General features: G+C 38.4%; 1 protein-coding gene across 8 annotated transcripts in view; it reads right to left on the bottom strand.

Annotated features, from left to right (window-relative positions):
- GTDC1 (glycosyltransferase like domain containing 1) overlaps positions 1-17,500 on the bottom strand; it is a 183,512-nt gene that overhangs the window by 16,414 nt on the left and 149,598 nt on the right. For 7 of the 8 annotated variants that reach the window (XR_004549561.1, XM_034061919.1, XM_034061923.1 and 4 more), the window contains one exon: positions 2,093-2,202. The exons of the other annotated variant lie outside the window; for it this stretch is intronic. Coding sequence is in view for 6 of the 7 variants with exons in the window: in XM_034061919.1 (XP_033917810.1) it covers positions 2,093-2,202 (110 nt within the window). In the remaining variant the exon portion in view is untranslated. The remainder of the gene's footprint in view (positions 1-2,092; positions 2,203-17,500) is intronic. 8 annotated transcript variants of the gene reach the window in all.

The raw sequence follows: 17,500 nt of genomic DNA, 5'->3' as shown, positions 1-17,500 counted from the left end.
TGGTATGGGCCTCAGATGTCTGTACCAGCCTTCCAAACATGCACATTGCTCTGCTGCTATCTTTATCAAGCCAAAATTTGATGTACCATAAACCTACACTGAAAGTGCAGCTTATACCCTAGGACAGAGGAGTACCAATGACAGAAAAGGGTTGTAAACCTTTAATGCACTATGTGCATGAAGATCAAAGATGAGATAGACACAACTGCCACTCATAACGAGTAACTTCCTCGTTATTGCTGGGATACTTGCCTGCCTGAATTCCTTCACCACTGACAAAGTTCAAATAAGAGCCAGTCATGGACGTACTTGCTGTCTTCCACAAAGAATTGCACTCTGAAGCATACTTGCCTGAAGCCCTAAGTTGTATCTCTTGATTCCTTCAGAGCTTAAACTCAAGCTTCAGCACCACTGAAAATTAAACATTTCTTAACCTCTTATTGGATATTTGCTGTTTATTTCAAACCAGCAAGCTACTGAAAAATTGGATCTTCCAAAAAAGAGAAAGAATGATTACTGAATTATGAAATACGTTATGCACTTTTTCTCTTAGCAATGACTGTAAAGGTGATATTTATAATACTGAGGCAATTTGGTCCCATAATTGAAGGGAGAGGAAACACAGTGTCCATAACTTATAAAAAAAAATTAAAAAATCTGTAAAACATTACTTAAATAGATTTTTCAGTAAAGCATGTGCAACAGGTTTTATTGGTACTTGTTAGCAATGACCTGCATATGTCATTTGTATGAATATGGCCCTATCAAATACATTGTGATGAGACACATTTCATCATGTTGCCCTTTATATAGAATCTATTTATACATGAGGATGAATGAATTGACAAGACAAGAGGTACGGCATATAGATTTGATATACTGGCATAAATTTAAGATGATCTACATTATTCATAAGTACTGAAGCCACAAATGAGATATGTAACAACATCCAAAATGAGTGTCAATAGAATCTGTTCCCGCAGTGCACCATCATACATTCCTATCTGTCACACATTCCTTAGAAATTTCTCCTTCTAAGAAATCTGGTGCATTCAGTCTGGAAAGCAACATTGCCTTGGGATCTGCGATAAGACTTGCCTAGAAGAACAGGCTTTCAGAAACTGTCTAAAAAGAAGTGGACAGAAACCACAAAGAATTTCCTGCTGCCAAACTGTTATCCTTTTTTCCAAACCAGTTGTGCCACAGCTGGGGACCCAAAACTTATTTGGATCAGATCAATTTCTTGGTGTCTTAAAAACTGCAAAACCAAATCTAAACTAATTGAAATATCACCAGTCCAGCAGCAACAGATACAACAGAACTGACAAATACACTAATCCGAAGTCTATTTTTACAGACTGAAGAAATGGAAGGATGCCTAGTACACCTTTTGGAAATCACATATGAACTGAGACATCACATATTTTGAAGTTTACTCATTATTAACGTACATTTTAAAAAGATTTAATTTACTACAAGTGCACCCAGTATAGGATTTGACTATTCGCTTTATTGCCAAAATATCTCAGGCACAAAGCTGTGTGTATTCAGAATAAAACCTATTTCTTTTTCAAATTGGTGAAACCGTTTATAGAGGAGTGGTTATCAGAAACCAAGAAACGGAGAGTGTGCAGAAGAGTGGTATAAAAGTATTAAAGATTAATGACCACTTTCATGCCAGATACAAACCAGAAATCTCCACAGAAGTCCTTAACCCTGTATTTGAAAGGGAACTAACTGTTTTCACCTGCTAAAATCTCAGTCTGGATTTCAGTTGAGTGACCCTGACCTGAAAGATTTTGTTTCCTATCTGAACCATCCACTCACTCACACCTATGTCTCTATATAAATAAATACAGAAGTGCTACTGAAACACAAGTCATAAATAAGGTTTTGTACTGCCAAGTAAAATCAAAGATGCTTACTGCTTTTAATAATTTTAATTTTACAACATATTTATATTATTTAGTTTTATAACTATGAAGATTTTAAACATGTTCTTTCCACTAATATAATATGTACATGAAAATTACTTCTGGAAATATCTACTTTATGCTAACCTTACAGTAAAGAAAAAATAAAGGAAAGGTACCTGGAATTTCACTGAAAGCCTCTCCAAGAACGGACACACGAAAAGGTAGATCTTTTTCTTTCAGTTTCAGCAGGACTTCAAAGAAAGTTTCTGGACCTTTGTCATGTTCCCTTAAAATAAACAGGACTTATATCAGCATAATTTATATTTACCTGTGGAACTAGTTTTTGTTTCTTTTTTTTGTTTATCAGAACAGTATTTCTCTTGAATAGTACTTCTGGGAACTAAACATCTTCAGCAGTTTCTCTCCTTGCTTCGTTTCACAGTTAAGCATTTTACCCAGTGCAGCTCTTGGGATCAAAACTCAGTTTAAATCAGATTCTTATCTCCTTCCCTGTCTTCAAATGATGCCTTTAACTCTTCAAATTACCATACTTGAAAGTGAGAAGGACTGAGTAATATCTCACCCAGCTGAAGGCAAAAATGATATTAAAAAAAAGGATAGGGTGGGAAAAAAAAAACCCCAACTTTTTTTTTTCTGTTTTCTGTCCAAAAGTATACATACAATCTCCATTTCAAGAGGAATAGGTGACTCAAAAAACTTTTACTGAACCCACAGGATTTCCCAAACTGGAATTGAATGAAACCATGTTATATTCATAAAAAGCTTCTGATCCATTTAGGTAAAAAAGAAAGGAATAACAGAAGGCATCTTCTACCTTTAGACTTTTAAGGAGTTAATTGGAAGTTAAAACAAAAAATGCTCATAATTTCAGCTGAATATAATATTAAAGGTTTGAATTAATATGACAATGTCTTGAAACGCAAGGCTGGTTCTCTAAAAAGTAAATAAAAAGTCAGTTTGGTAAGCTATCTTCTAGCACAGAATGAAAGGTTCAAAAAGGTACCACAGATTATCTAGATTTCCCAAATTTACTAAGTTATATTTAAAATTAAATAATGCTTCCACTCTAAGGTGAACATTGTATCTTGCACTTAATTACTCTGCTTTAAATTACTGTATTTCAGACAGATGTGCACCATATGTCTTTAAAATATTTTGGTTTTATTTATTATTTAGAAAATTCCACTGTTTTCCTTCCTGTATTAATGGAAAATCTATAGCTCAGCTGCCCTGGTGTCTTTCTTCACAGACTAATCTTGTAGAATGAATCTGTAGGTTTGTCACACTGTTATATGAAAGATAATAATTATATAATTCAGGAAATCTGAAGCCAAATGACATCTGCAGCTCTACATGTGTTAATTTCTCATTCAGTCAATATTTTTGGTTTAGGGAATTAAAACAAATTAATCTTATAATTAATGTGACTTTTCTAGGCTGAAAAATCTTCAGGAATTGAGGAGTTTTCAGAATTAGTTGCATTTTCTTAAAATAAAGGCAGACAATAATTACTTTAAGAAGTCCTCCATCTTCCAGATTTGTTTTGTTCCCAATAATAAGGAGGAATGCAACTGCATTAGCTTCGTAATTTGTTTCACATCTGTGAACCAGGAGTTTTCATGGCAGTTCCAGTAACAGAAGTGGATATGAGCACTGGCTTGGAGAGAGAATTTCTTCCCATTGCAAAGGTTCCAGTACTGCCTACTGGTTTGCTTGCATTCTCATGCTTAAAATGGCCACATGTTTTTGGTAGGTAAGTAAAGGGCAAAAATGTGCTGTCTGTATTTTAGCTGCCTCTGAATGCCCAGCTGAAAGAGGAAAAATGGGATTATAACAGAAGACTCAGACTTGGCTAGAAGAAAACATATCTACCAGAAATGTGCAAGTTTGCAAGGAAAATAGCTTTGATGCTGGGAGACAGTGTAATTCACGGTAATGTGGTAACATTTCCTGTTAGCCTCAGATTCCCCAAGGCAGGCTTTTGTGGGTGCTTTCGAAGTGATCCTGATGAGCCCCCATTCTGTATCTGATGCTAAGTGATGCCCAGCTCATCCTGAGATGGACCAAAACATCCTCATACACAGAGGAGGCAGCCTTGACAGACTGAGCTGTGATGCTTACAGAGCTTTCCAAGCTCTTCACAGCCCTACTATCAGCTCTACAGTCACAAAAAGTCCTTCCAGCATAGGATATGCTTTCCTTCTCGCTTTCCAGAAGAGACCAGGGGTCCCAGAGGCAGCCAAAAGTGGAGGATGCTGTTGGAGCCACACTGTCAAGGAGCTGGCAAGAGAATATGGAGCCTTACAGCTCGTTGAAGCCACATAAGCTGCACATATTTAGGAAAACTGATAGGAATTGGAAGTTGCAGCTTTGTTTAATAGGTGGGGAAGAACAGAAGGAAAATTTGGCACCCAGAAGGAATGCTGAAAGAAGAAATGTTTCCTCTGCTGGAAGTGGAGCCTCTCTTACGGGTTTTTTGCTGTAGGTGATCCTCCTTCCATACACCCTTTTAAAATACCTTGCTTTTATGTGATACTCCCAAATTTTAATGACACATTTTGTGAATCTTGTAGCTTTTCTATCTGGGAGGTCATCTTATTCAATTTCCCAGCCTCCATGACTTTTCAACACCACAACCATTTTATATTTGGGTAAGACCTACAGAAAGGTTCCAGTACGTGCACCTACAGATTGAAGTATATTATTATTATTGCAAGTATAGCTGCTCCTGGGAGAAAGCAATAAATAGTACAAGACCACCTCTTTACTGCAACAAAAAGAAGAGAGCTCTGTTTCTTGGCTGACATGGAGAAAATCATATACAATCCAGTCTGCCTTACTCAGCAACAACTGCTGAACACACCAGATTGCCATAGCAGTGATTGTGGGAAAAGACGAACACAATATGGAATGTCTGTTCTGTAAAGATCTGCTCAAAATGATGTGCACTTTTGGCTGCATCTGTTGCATTTTTGAGCTTTATTAAACAATATTGATTATATATTCCCTTAATATTATATTCCCTTAAGAAGAACTGAAAAACTGTATAAAAGCCTGACAGTAAAATGAAAACTTTTAAGATAATACGGGAAAAATCAAGTTAATTTGCTTCCAGGATCTGGCTTTGTTGTTTACTTTAGTTATTTGAAATGCTCTTGTATTTTTACTTGATTTGATATGCATCTGGCAATGGAAAAATAAGAATTGAGCATGGTCTGAAGATGCTCTAAATTTCATCGTAAGAACACGAAAATATCAGAATAGCCAAACTCCAGCTGTAAGTGCTATAAAACAGACACAGGCACCACACCTATACTTGGATTTGAGAGCACTGTCACTGGAGACATTTAATCTCCATGTTTCAATACTGCACGCTCAATTTTCTTACCCATTTTTTTTTTGTCTAAAACATTTTAATAGAGGGATTTGAAGTCTCTCTTAAGAACTGGCTGAGCTTTAGTGGTCTGGTTATGGGAATGTGGCCCAGAGTTCAGCCTGATTTAGTGACTTCCCTTTTTAATCGAAAATAAAACTTTCACGACTGTCCTTGCAATGAGGAATGAGAGGGTGGTGGTATCAGCAGCACCAGCTCTGAGCCTCCATTATCTCTGCCTCAGATTTTCTGTTTATAAAATGGGTGTGAGAGTATTATTTTTTCACCACAGAAGGATGCTGTCAGGATTAATTGATGACTTGACATCCCTCTTTTCAACCTAAAATGATTAAAAAAGCAACTTCATAGCACTAGAATGATGCTCCTCTATAAGACCAATGGCGACAGTCTTCAAAACACTTTTTTTTTCAGCCTGAGCCCTCCAGCCTTATCCTTTGCTGGAACTGGAAAGAATGTGCAGAGAGACCAGCCAAATTTGAGTTAACCCTGGGGCTGCAGTATACCAACATCCCTGACCAGTGATGTGAAACATATTAAATTATAAAAATAAATAAATAAATAAATATTTGAAGAATTTGGCCCTTTACATTATTTTCTGCATATTCATCTCTTGAATTTGAGTGAAATTTAGTAAATGATGCATATGGTCTTCTGTGACTGAAGTTTAATTTTTTAAGTATATAGAAAGTTATCCTACATGGTGATAATCACAGTTATTTAGGATCTGGAGGAAGATGTATCAGCTATGAATTAGAAGAGTTGTGGAAAAGAGACAGGTCTTGCTCAAAGGGGAAAATAAATACACTCTATTAAAAAAAATTATAAAAACCTACAGTTTATGCAAGTTAATCAGTAATGCAGTAGTGTTAAACAAGATGAGAAGGTCTTATTATTTGAGAAAATACTGTGTAAAGGGCACACAATGACTGTGATAGCAACAGCATTGTCATGCTATCTCAAGGTATTTTGAAAGGGTTACAAATAAGCTCAGCTAAAAGCAATATTAAAAAGGTTGATCGTAATCTTCTTAGGACATTTAGCATGGGAGATTTTCAGTGGTAGAGAATTCCAAATTGTGAGGGCATGCAGTAATACTCCACTTTTTGTAGCACCTTAAATCCAAGCAATTCACAATGGGTACGTCTCCTTTTGTTTCCCATTTTGTAAAATCACCTGAATGTCAGATGGGCAACAGTGACAAATGGCAATGCTAAAAGAAGCACAAAATCTCCGTAAGTTAAAGTAGCATTTCTTTTTTTCTTTTTTCTTTTTTTTTTTTTTATCTTTTAGGATATATAGCAAGATCTAAAAGACAGATTTCTGCCTACCTGCAATTATTGCTAGAAAATGGTTGATAAACTAGGCCACTGAAGTATCAGTCATTATTTATGAAGCTGGGCAGCAGTCATAGAGACAGAGGACCAGCGAGCCAAGAGCCACCTGTGGTGGAAAGGAAGGGATGAGAGACATCAGCCAGAGAAAGTGCACGGATGGCGGGACATTCCCCCATGGAATGAGGGACAGCAACATGGCTGGGGAAGTCTGTGAGCACAGAATCAATAATTAATATTGATGGGAATGTAGTTTTTAAGACACAGACCTTACTGTGGATGACAGTGGTCCTTCAGTTTTTGGGAAAGTGAAATAGTGAGGCGCAAGTCTGACAGCAAACAAGGCAGATGGGGAGGGCAAAATAACCTCAGAAGAGAACCATGAGAAGAGAAGAAAAAAACCCAAAACAAATATTCAAGTTGAAAGCTTAAAAAAATGATGACATATCCAAACTCAGGAGGGGGCAGGAAGATAAATACAGTATAAATAGAAGAGAAGAAGAAAAAGGCACAGGCTTGGGGAAAAGAATATAGAAAAAATCAGACTTGAACATGGCTTGCAGAGAGCATTTGAGAGTGCTATCAGAGGTACAGAAAAGGTCAGGAAAAAAAACAGTAAAGACATAAGTTAGGAAGCAAAAGTAAAACTGCATGACTATTAAAGGGGGAGAACCAAAGAAGAGAAAACAGAGAGCAAAGGCATGCAGAAGCATTAGCAGGGAAGTACAGTGCAGAGAGGATGGAGAAGCACCATGGAGGAAAAGGCAGAAAATGTGTAAAATCCCTCGTAAAAGTTAACATTTTTGAAAGAATGAAGGTGAAGAAAAGCACAAGCATTCTCTGCTGCTGAGAGGAGGCTGCAAGGCAAGAGTGAACCTTTTTCACACCCAGAGCCATGAGCTGGAAGGTGCCTTTATCCCAGTAACATTCTTTGTTTGGGTGAATGGGAAGAACAGTAAAGAATGGGAACTTGAGGTTCTTTAATGTTTTGACTGATATGGTACAGACTTGGGGAGGGTGATGAAGGATGCCACGGGCTGATAAGAGGCCTCATGACATCAGCCTCCTGTTGACCCTGTATCTATCCAGGGCATTCTCCAGAAGCAAGCAGCAAAACATTGATAAGTGGTGCAGTCTTTGCATTCACTCTGCTGAGCTAAAAATGGGGCTTCGTTTCATGTCAAACCTAACCTAAAGAACAATATAAGGGATTATTTTCACTGCATTACAGTATTTACTGTATTACACTTCCATACTTTACATTAAATCTTGAGCTCAGAAAAATTTGAATATATTTTAAGGTTTATTATAATCTAATAATGTTAGAAAGTGGCAGTATAGTCACACAAAAAAAATAAGCTTGGCCTTAATAACAGAGAATCGCAGAGTTCTGGTCTTTTCCCAACACTGATTTCCCACGAGACGGCTCTGCCCAGGTTTCCCCATCTGTAAGATACGGTCTTATAGGAGCTTTCATTTACAAAAAAGTGGTGAGGATCAGAGTCAGTAAATACTTCAGTAGTATAATATTCTTCTTGAAGTAAGAGGACTTATGTTGCAAGCCTATTCAAGATACCCAAATGAATATTCAATATATCAAAATGAAAACCACATTCTAGTAATTATTTTCATGGAGGACAGAGGACTTCCCTCATTCAAATTATTTTAATATGCATTTCTATATTAAGATTGGGAAAAAATAAAAAGGGACAAAAAATTTAAAATTCTAATACAAAATTTCTGGTAACAATGTTCATTTTAACTGCAAAAGAGGAAATAGTACTGCTGGGAAAGAGCTATTAGAAAAGAAACAGGAGAAAAAAATAACTATGAAAATGCAGACATGAAAGAAAAGTTAATTGCTTTCCATCTATTCAATTTATCACAGCATTTTTCCATCTTTTTACATTTCCAATAAGAGGTGGAGGTAGACTGTAAATATGTAGTTAACTCCAATGAGTTTTCTTCTTCAGCTTTTATGCTTACAAAATGTCTTTGCTGTAATTGTGCCTCTAAACACTGTCTGCCATCATCAGCATCAAAAGTTACCACAATATCTAATACTCCCTCAGTTAACAGAAAATGGAGTCAAGTAGAAGAAAATGCTTTTGCATAAGTGTCACTGAAAGAAACGATCATACAGAATAATTTTTGGCTAGCAATTTGGAGGTTCTACAAGCAAAAAAGGTCCTGATCCTTACAAAACACCTCTGCAAACCAAGGAATTAAAAAGTGTCACTAGAGAGGCACAAAGCAGCCAAACAATACTGGCAAATACAGTGTTTTATTTTCTGTTATAGCCTGTGAGGTATTTACAGTGAGGAATATATTTTACCTTCTGATTTTTTTCAAATTGCTGGCCTGAGAAAAATGGGTGACATTTTGCTTTACGCTAGAAAAGCATTTTCTCCTATCTTGCGTTATCTAGGAGAGATTCATATAAAAAAAAAAAAAAAAGAACCTTGGGAGTTTATTGTTTAGATTCTTCTTCTCCGCTCACAATTCATGAAGAAAAAACTCAAAATAAAATATTGTGCATTCTCTAACCAAAGAAACCTCAGGATCAGTGTCAGTCGTTGAGCCTTCTGCTTATTTCCTACACAGAGATTAACCTTTGAAGATAAAAACTGGTGTTTGGTCTCAGTTACCTTGGTGTAAAAATCATGCACTTTCATTCAAATACCTTTTAATTTCTTTACCTTGGTGAACCTAGGTTTTCACAAGTATAGGATTCAGATTAAAAAAAAAACATTTTAGTCAACACAACCTCATAACTGCTATGGACTGTCCCCAAATAAAAAAAAGATAAAAAATTAACTTCCTATTGTGTTCAAAAGGTAACTTAACAAACTGCTTCCTGTTGTCAGGAGGAGAGATAAAATAACCTGAGTGACTGTGACAGCCCTGATAACCATACACAGTATCTGTCACTGTGATTCAACATACTATAAAAAACGTCACGTTATGGCCATAGTAGACAGGTATGAAAATGACAATAAGTGGGTAAGAATCTACTCAGTTGGTTCCTCAGAAGAACAGAAAAAGAATTAAATATAAAATACTACGTAAAAACGACATTACTACACATTTGCCTGGGAATGGCAATCCCACCATAAGAGATCCTGTGGCCCCCCTGTGATTTCCATGGTGGACTCACATCATCAAACCACAACCACTTAATACTGCACCAAATACCCTGCCTGGGGCAAAAAGTAACTCCTCATCCCTACTGAGCAATATCCTGAGAGGAATTAGCTCAGGTACCTAAGATAACTCATCCTTTTTGGATCCGTGAAGCTGCCAGCTCCAAGCATGAAGCTCCTAAGCAGGAAATTTCTTGGCACCAAGACCAAGGCTTGAAACTCATTATTCAACAAGATTAAAGCAACTACAAATAGCACTGCTTTCAGAATGAGGAATCAACTCATTTCATTGAGTCAGGGTTTGCACAAAGACAACTGAGGAAAAGCAGAGATTAGAGGACAAAGGGAGGGGAAAAAGGGTGAAAACACAGAGAAAAGAGAGCAGGGAGGAGAAGAAGGGAAAGGCAGAAGAGAACTGCAGTGCACTAAGAAGAGGAAACTAATTAAAAAGAACTTTGAAGGAAGAAATATAACCCACCCTAACACTAGTGAAAATAAGGAGGAATATTATATCACTTGCTTATGAAATATTTTTATCTCTTGGAGGATATTCAGAAACTGTGGTCTGAGGTATTGTGAATTACAAATGGGGCTGGTGGCACTATCTGCTAAAATTTGCCTGGGACTTCTACCTCTAAAACCTCTACCGTCCTTGTTTATGATGTTTCCCAAGACTGAGGCTACCTTGGACTATAGAACCTTCTAGAAAAATTCTGCCAAAAGTTTTCAAGAGCATCCAAAGAACATGAAAAAAAAGCCCAAAACAAAACACAACAAACAAACCACTACCTAGTAAAACTGCAAACCGTATCTTTGCTGAGCCCAAAGCATGTTGGTAAATAGTATCACATCTCTCTGGCAACCAGTCACTAGTGGAGACTAACACCCTCCTGGCTTGTTGTTAGGGCCAGTGTTGTTTAATTTCTTCACTGATTATCTGGATGAGGGGATTGCGTGCACCCTCAGTAAATGTGCAGACAACATCAAGTTGGTTGGGAGTGTTGATCTGTAGAAGGACAGGGTGGCTCTGCAGAGAGATCTGCACAGGCTGGATTGGTGGGCTCTGGCCAATGGTACGAGGTTCAACAAGGCAAAGTGCTAATTCCTGCATGTGGGCCACAACAAATTCATGGAATGCTACAGGCTTGGGGCAGAGTGGCTGGAAAGCTGCTCGGTAGAAAAGGACCTGGGGGTGCTGACTGACAGCTGCTGAACATGAGCCAGCTTGACCATGAGCCAGCTTGTGGCCAGGTATCCAAGAAGGCCAACAGCATTGTGGCCTGTATCAGAAATAGTGTGGCCAGCAGGAGCAGAGCAGTGATCATCCCCTGTACTTGGCACTGGTGAGGCTGCACCTCGAATCCTGGGTTCAGTTCTGGGCTCCTCTCTACAAGAAAGACACTGAGGTGCTGGAGCGGGTTCAGAAAAGGGCAACAAAGCTGGTGAAAGGTCTGGAGCACAAGTGTGAAAGGCTGAGGGAACTGGAAGGGGGGGTTTAGTCTGGAGAAGAGAACGGTCAAGGGGGACCTTACTGTTCTCTACAACTACCTGAAAGGAGGCTGGAGTGAGGTGGGGTATGGCCTCTTGTCTCAAGTAACAAGTGATAGGACAAGAGGTAACAACCTCAAAGCTACACCAGGGGAGGTTTAGACTGGATATTGGGAAGAATTTCTTCACAGAGAGGATGATCAGGTTTTAGAACAGGTTTCTCAGGAAAGTGGTGGAATCACCATCCCTGGAAGTGTTCAAGAACTGTGTAGATGAGGCCCTCAGTGATACGGTTATTGGTGGTCTTGGCAGTCCTGAGGTAATGGTTGGACTTGATGATACTAAAGGTCTTTTCCAACCTAGCTGATTCTATGATTCTATGATTCTGTGCATTAAATTTCAAATAAGCCTCTGTTTTAAGTATTTGAACCTCTTTTTGTTTTAGAGTAAGAACTGAATATTCACATGTGTCTGAGTCAAACTGGAAGTCTTCCTAAAAATGTAGACAAGCCTTTGAAAAAAGTCCTTCTGCACCCAGTCACTGAAAAGTCCATTTGTGCTGGGCACACCTTAGACTAAAGCTGAGTCAGACAGTCCTACTATTGCAGGTCACAGAATCACAGAATACTTTGGGTTGGAAGGGACTATAAAACCATCTCGTTCCAACCTCCCTGTCCTCTCCCATGGCCAGGGACACCTTCCACTAGAAGTCAGGCTGCTAAAACCCAGGCAGGATCTAACATCTGGAATGAAAACACAGATCTTGTTTTCACTGTCAGTGATCCCTCTACTGGATTCAGAACAAAGTTACTGGTCTTTGCAGAATAAAGAACTGTTTTATATGCACTGAAAATAAGGAAAACCAGGAAAATGGACTACTTGGTTAAGAAAGTACAGGAGATGGGTTGGAGAGACAGAAAGCAGTAATGATTACTTGTCCTTTCCATGTGTGACTAAAACTCTTAGATGTGAGCCAGAAAAAAGCAAAGGGGATAAATAAGGTCTGATCAATATAACCAGGTTCTCAAGAACAGCATGACAAAGAAATAGTGAACTGAGTGAAGAAGTAAAGGAGATGGTGAAAAAATGCAACACAAAACCAGTTCACATGGGGAAAACTTGAAACCAGTCTAGAGACCAAGAGGATGACCCAGTCAGGTTGCACAACAGGGCTTCAGAGAAAACAGGGACCAATGTGTTGTAGAAGGTTCCAAGGTTCCCTGTACAGGCAGTGAAATGACGGAGATGGGAAAGGTTGAGAAACTGTAGAAAGGTGAGGTGCAAATTCGCTGCACAAGGAAACTACATATGAGGAAAGACCTGAGGAACTGACCTTGACAAAGACAGAAGGAAGAGGTTTGAAATAGAAACTCCAAAACCAGCCTGGGTGAATGGCACAGAAAAGGATTGCTTTGATAGCAATCGTTGGAAGAGCAAAAACCCCTTCCTCCAGAGCACTGAGGGGACTCCTTAGTCCTAGCAGTTCACATGTGTTTCTTCTCAAAGACTTCACAATTGCAGCAAAGAAGAAAACCACCATAAAATGAGTTTTTTACCATGGAACAAGGGAGAGCTGAGCTTACTGGACCTATTACAGCAAACTGATACATCTATTCCAAATGTAAATAATCTTCAAAGGTCCACGTGATGCACTTGTAGTCTTACGTAACTCAAAAGCGGTTTTTCAGCCATGGCTGAAGCATTTGTTGGAACAGGCTTCAGAGGACAGCCACTGAAGTGGCCTCTGCAAGTGTCTGGATAGCACAGAGTGAATGAAGAAGGATAGTTTTTCCTTGTGATATTTCAGGCAGAGTCTTAATGTTATTTAACTTTTTTCTTATATTTAAGAAAACAGCTATGTCAGAGTGCAAAACCATTCCATTGAAAAAAAATCCAGTCATGGGGTTTGAATTTTGCTTTTTGATACCGGTAACAGTGCTCTTACAATCTGATACAACGTTTTACTACATACACACTAGGCAACCTGCTGCTTCGACCCTGACTTTACAGGAGTGGAAAAGGGGCTTACATCAAATTACTCTAAATGAATGAGAAGCAGAATTGGGCCACAGAGCTTAAACATAGTAAAGAAAGTACAGTGCTTAGCAGGAGTGAAAGAACTAAGTGTATTTGGAGGAGCAGTGAGTAAAAAAAAATAAGCTTTCTTTTAATATGATTATTTTTTTCAGCCTATTAAGCTCTCCAGTATCAGAATAAAGTCTGCTTAAAGTTAGTAAATAAAGGCTTTCAGGAAAGCTTTATTAAATCACTTGACTTATCAAGTTAAAACTCCCACTCAGATATCATAATAAAATGAAATCAGAAGCCAATTACTAACTACAGGAGTAACTGTTGGCTATACCACTGATCAGCTTTCTGTAAATACAGTATTTACCAACAACTTGAATTAGTTCTCTAAAGTTTCTGTTTCTGAAGGTCAAATAACTATGTAACTGCTTAATAAAGAAGCAAAGAAGTACCTCTAAGTATCTCCAAGCTCTGATGGGCTTATATTCTGCTCCTTAGGTGAGGTATTAGCAAAGCTTATTTATTTTCATTTCCAAGGCTTTTATTTGCTCATTCCCTTGTGGTAAAGCTGATTTCCATGATGATTCCCTTCCTAATTTTAATACCCTTTTTACTCATCATATAGACATAAGAATTTTCCATAAAATAATGAAACCCTTCCAAAGGAAATGAAGATGAGTAGGAGAGGAAAGTAAACTACAGCTTACTTCTTTTTCTCTCCCACCAATTAATTGATCCACTGTCATATGCATATATGAAAGAATTTTTTTTAATGAAAGGAAAATAAGGTTAATTAACATAAAACCCCTCACTCCTTGAGATGCTGAATTTTATATTTTATCCATGCTGCCTTAAGTGCCTTGATTTCCCAGTAATGACCTAGTTCTCCTAATGAGTAACATTAACCCCTGGCTGTAGCTGTCCAGGACTTAATTGTCAACTGGAGCTGAAATAGGAGAGTTTGCCGATCAGCAGGTATGTGGTATATTAACTCATGTCATTTCAGACCCTAATAAATAAATGTGTTGCTAAGGCAACAGGAACATCAGCTGTATCACTTTTATTCCCCCCCCCCCCTTTAAAGGAAACTGCCTTTCACACCAAGCTGTTAAAAAAGGAAAAAGGAAATTAACTACATGTAACCATCATTAGAAGAAACATAATTTCTCATCTCAGAAACATATCTACATTAATGAAAAAAAAAGCATTCAAAAAATGACTGCTTTCTACTGTGACCAGCATAACTGAAATTATTTCCCTCAACTGTGGGAATGCAATTTGAAGTATACATCTGAGTGAGAACAGATTACAAAATATTTTAGCTCTTTGTATTTCTGAGATAGCTCCGCTCTCCTTTAATACACTGCTGATGCCAATTGAACAAACTGCTTCAGCCATTAGTCAGGAGCCCATGCAATTGAAACCATAGGAGAAAAAACACCAATCACCCAAACCCAAACACCTTCCCTACTGTAGGTAACTTTCTATACAAATGGCAGACATGTAATCTTTTGGAAGGCTAAAAAATATGCCTTTTGCAGATCATCAGATTTACCTGCAAACAAAAATTTCAGGACCTGATTAAAATGTAGATGCCACTGTTCTTCCCTGCCCCATGGAGGCAGTTACCAGATTCTTGCATGGGAAAAGCATGAGAAAGCTGGAGTAAGAAAAATGCAACTCCGACAGGTCACATGATTTGGTGAATAACTGGCAACTCACTTTCAGCCTCTGTTTCTCTGCCACTAAGATCGAATCCTGAACACTCCTGTTTGAGACAGCTTCAAGGTTTTACAGCAATGCAAAGCGTATACAAGTGCAGGTGGTACAAGTCATCATAGAATCACAGAATGGGTTGGGATGAAAGTATCTTAAAGGCCATCCAGTTCCAACACACCTGCCATGAGCAGGGACATCTTCCACTAAAGTATAGGTTGCTCAAACTCCCATCCAGCCTGGTCTTGAACACAGTATTTTTGTGTTCCATAAGGAATATTTTGGTATTCTTTTTTTGGGGACGATGTGGTCTCTCAGCACCCTGCAGGAATGTCACAGCCCTCCTTTAATTCCTGCCATTCTGTCACAGCATGGAGTGTTAGTCTTAAGATTTTCAAAGTTGATAGGTTCACGTTTAGTTTGTGACTACACAACGGTATTGAATCTCTAGTTACCCAAATCAGAGATCAGGTAGGAAGGGAACTGAAGACATGTCATAAGGCCAATTACTGCTCTTGGAACACTCACTATAGGCTCTACCTATACTATAAACATAACAAACTACTCAAAATTATATCTGGCTTTTTAGCTAAAGAATACAGAGGTAATACAAAGCATCTTTTTGCTATTATAAAAATTAGAGATGTTTTCTCCTCTGGACTATCAACTTCTTACAGCTCTCCAAGAAAAAGGGAGGGCTTTAAGTCAAAATGTCCACTATGGAACCTTAACTTTCTTATTTGCTACTGATAAAAAACCTAGTATCTGCTTTTGAACTTAACTCCAGCTCCCATGAAAGTGAAGTTAGACTATTTTCTTTTTGCTTTAGGTGTTCTAGACGCAAGGATGTCAGCTTCTCCTTAATCAGTTGTCTCTTACATACACTTTCATGGCACTGGTACATTCACTGCATGTACTCTGTATTGCAGTGAACATCATTTTCTCAGAGTATTAGACAGCTTTTCTCAGACACTGCTAAAAATTTCCATTTTGAAATTATTTTACACCCTATGGGCTTTTTATCATATCTAGTACGTTTTAGTCAAGGCTGTATAAACACTTGCATTTTAAGTCTTTGTTTTCAGTCTGTCTTATCTATCCACCACTTTCACCTTTTTGGATTAAATTTACCAGAATCAGTTGCTTTTCAAAGATAAGTTTCCCTGCAGGAATTCACTCCCCATTCAGCATGGTTCTAGAGCCAAACTCTCCACCACTTTCCTGCGCAAAGAGGCAGAACAGACCCAGTCAACTGTAATTCCCCTGAAATGGAGGATCTACTTTCCTTCAGTAACACAAAACCTCTGCCTTCCTTACATGATATTGCACAAGTGGCCACTCACCATGAAGGTGTAGGACCTTGGCCCTTTCTTCTACATGCTCTCTGCAGGCTGTTTACAATGGTGATGATGGCTGTTGAGGCTAATAGCATTCCTGGGTACTCAAAGGTAATTTCTAGGTGGAGCACCTACTCTTTCACCTTGTCTTACTGTATCTGCATCTTGATGGGGAAAAAATCTGATTCAAAATATTCAACAGTGTGAGGAAAATATGATTTGGGTATAGATGCACTCTATTCTCTAATGTCTCTGTATTAAACAGTTCTGAATTCTGAATTCAAAGACAAACGGTTACTGTACAAATTCTCTCCTGCACTGCCAATATGAAGAGCAACAAGGTGCCACTATTAAAAAATGCCTTTCCAGGCTGCTCTCCCTCACAGCTTGCAGAGGACTTGTGTTAAACTCACTGATGAAGAGCTATGCCAGCCCAGAAGACACAAAACTGACTGAACTACGTGGGGCAAATCCTTTTCCAGGACTTGCTCCTGAGTGGAGGACACCAGGTTCTCACAGTGGGCAGCCGCTTCAGCACAGCACATGGTGACAACAAAACAACCATTTCTCCATGAACTCATTTCTTTGTGACACTTATTAAAAAAGGCAACTGGGCACTGCACTATCTCTGTACACACCTTTTTCCCTTAGACCAGAAATCTTCAGATAAATTTTTGCAATCTAGATTTTTTTTCTTCTGAATTTCCTCATCATGACTTTCACTGCCAACTCCCGTATCTCCAGACTCATGTCCTTCCCCACACTCTTGTCACACGCTGATACATAGAACACGAGATAATAGGCTTATCTGATCTTCCATGTGAACTGATAGCAGCCATTTGCATGTGTATGTAAATTCTCGCAGATTCCCTGTGTGATCTTTTATCACACCAGTACTATTAGGGGAAGAAGAATTGATTTCTGACAACTTTTTCTTATCAAGACTTTAACCGCTGAGATGATACAACATACGGAGGGGAAAAGAAAAAACATAAGGGTTTCATTCACTGGGTGAATGCCTTAAGAAGCACTGCAGATCTTCCCCATGAAAGAGAGAAGAGCCTCCAATTTCATAATAAAATTATTTATTTGTAATCTGTGTGACATGACTGTGGTTGGGGGTACA

Source organism: Melopsittacus undulatus, chromosome 4 (genome assembly GCF_012275295.1).
Source record: "Melopsittacus undulatus isolate bMelUnd1 chromosome 4, bMelUnd1.mat.Z, whole genome shotgun sequence".
Taxonomy (NCBI): domain Eukaryota; kingdom Metazoa; phylum Chordata; class Aves; order Psittaciformes; family Psittaculidae; genus Melopsittacus; species Melopsittacus undulatus.
The sequence above is the reverse complement of the archived record's forward strand: the minus strand, read 5'-3'. Positions and strand labels throughout refer to the sequence as shown.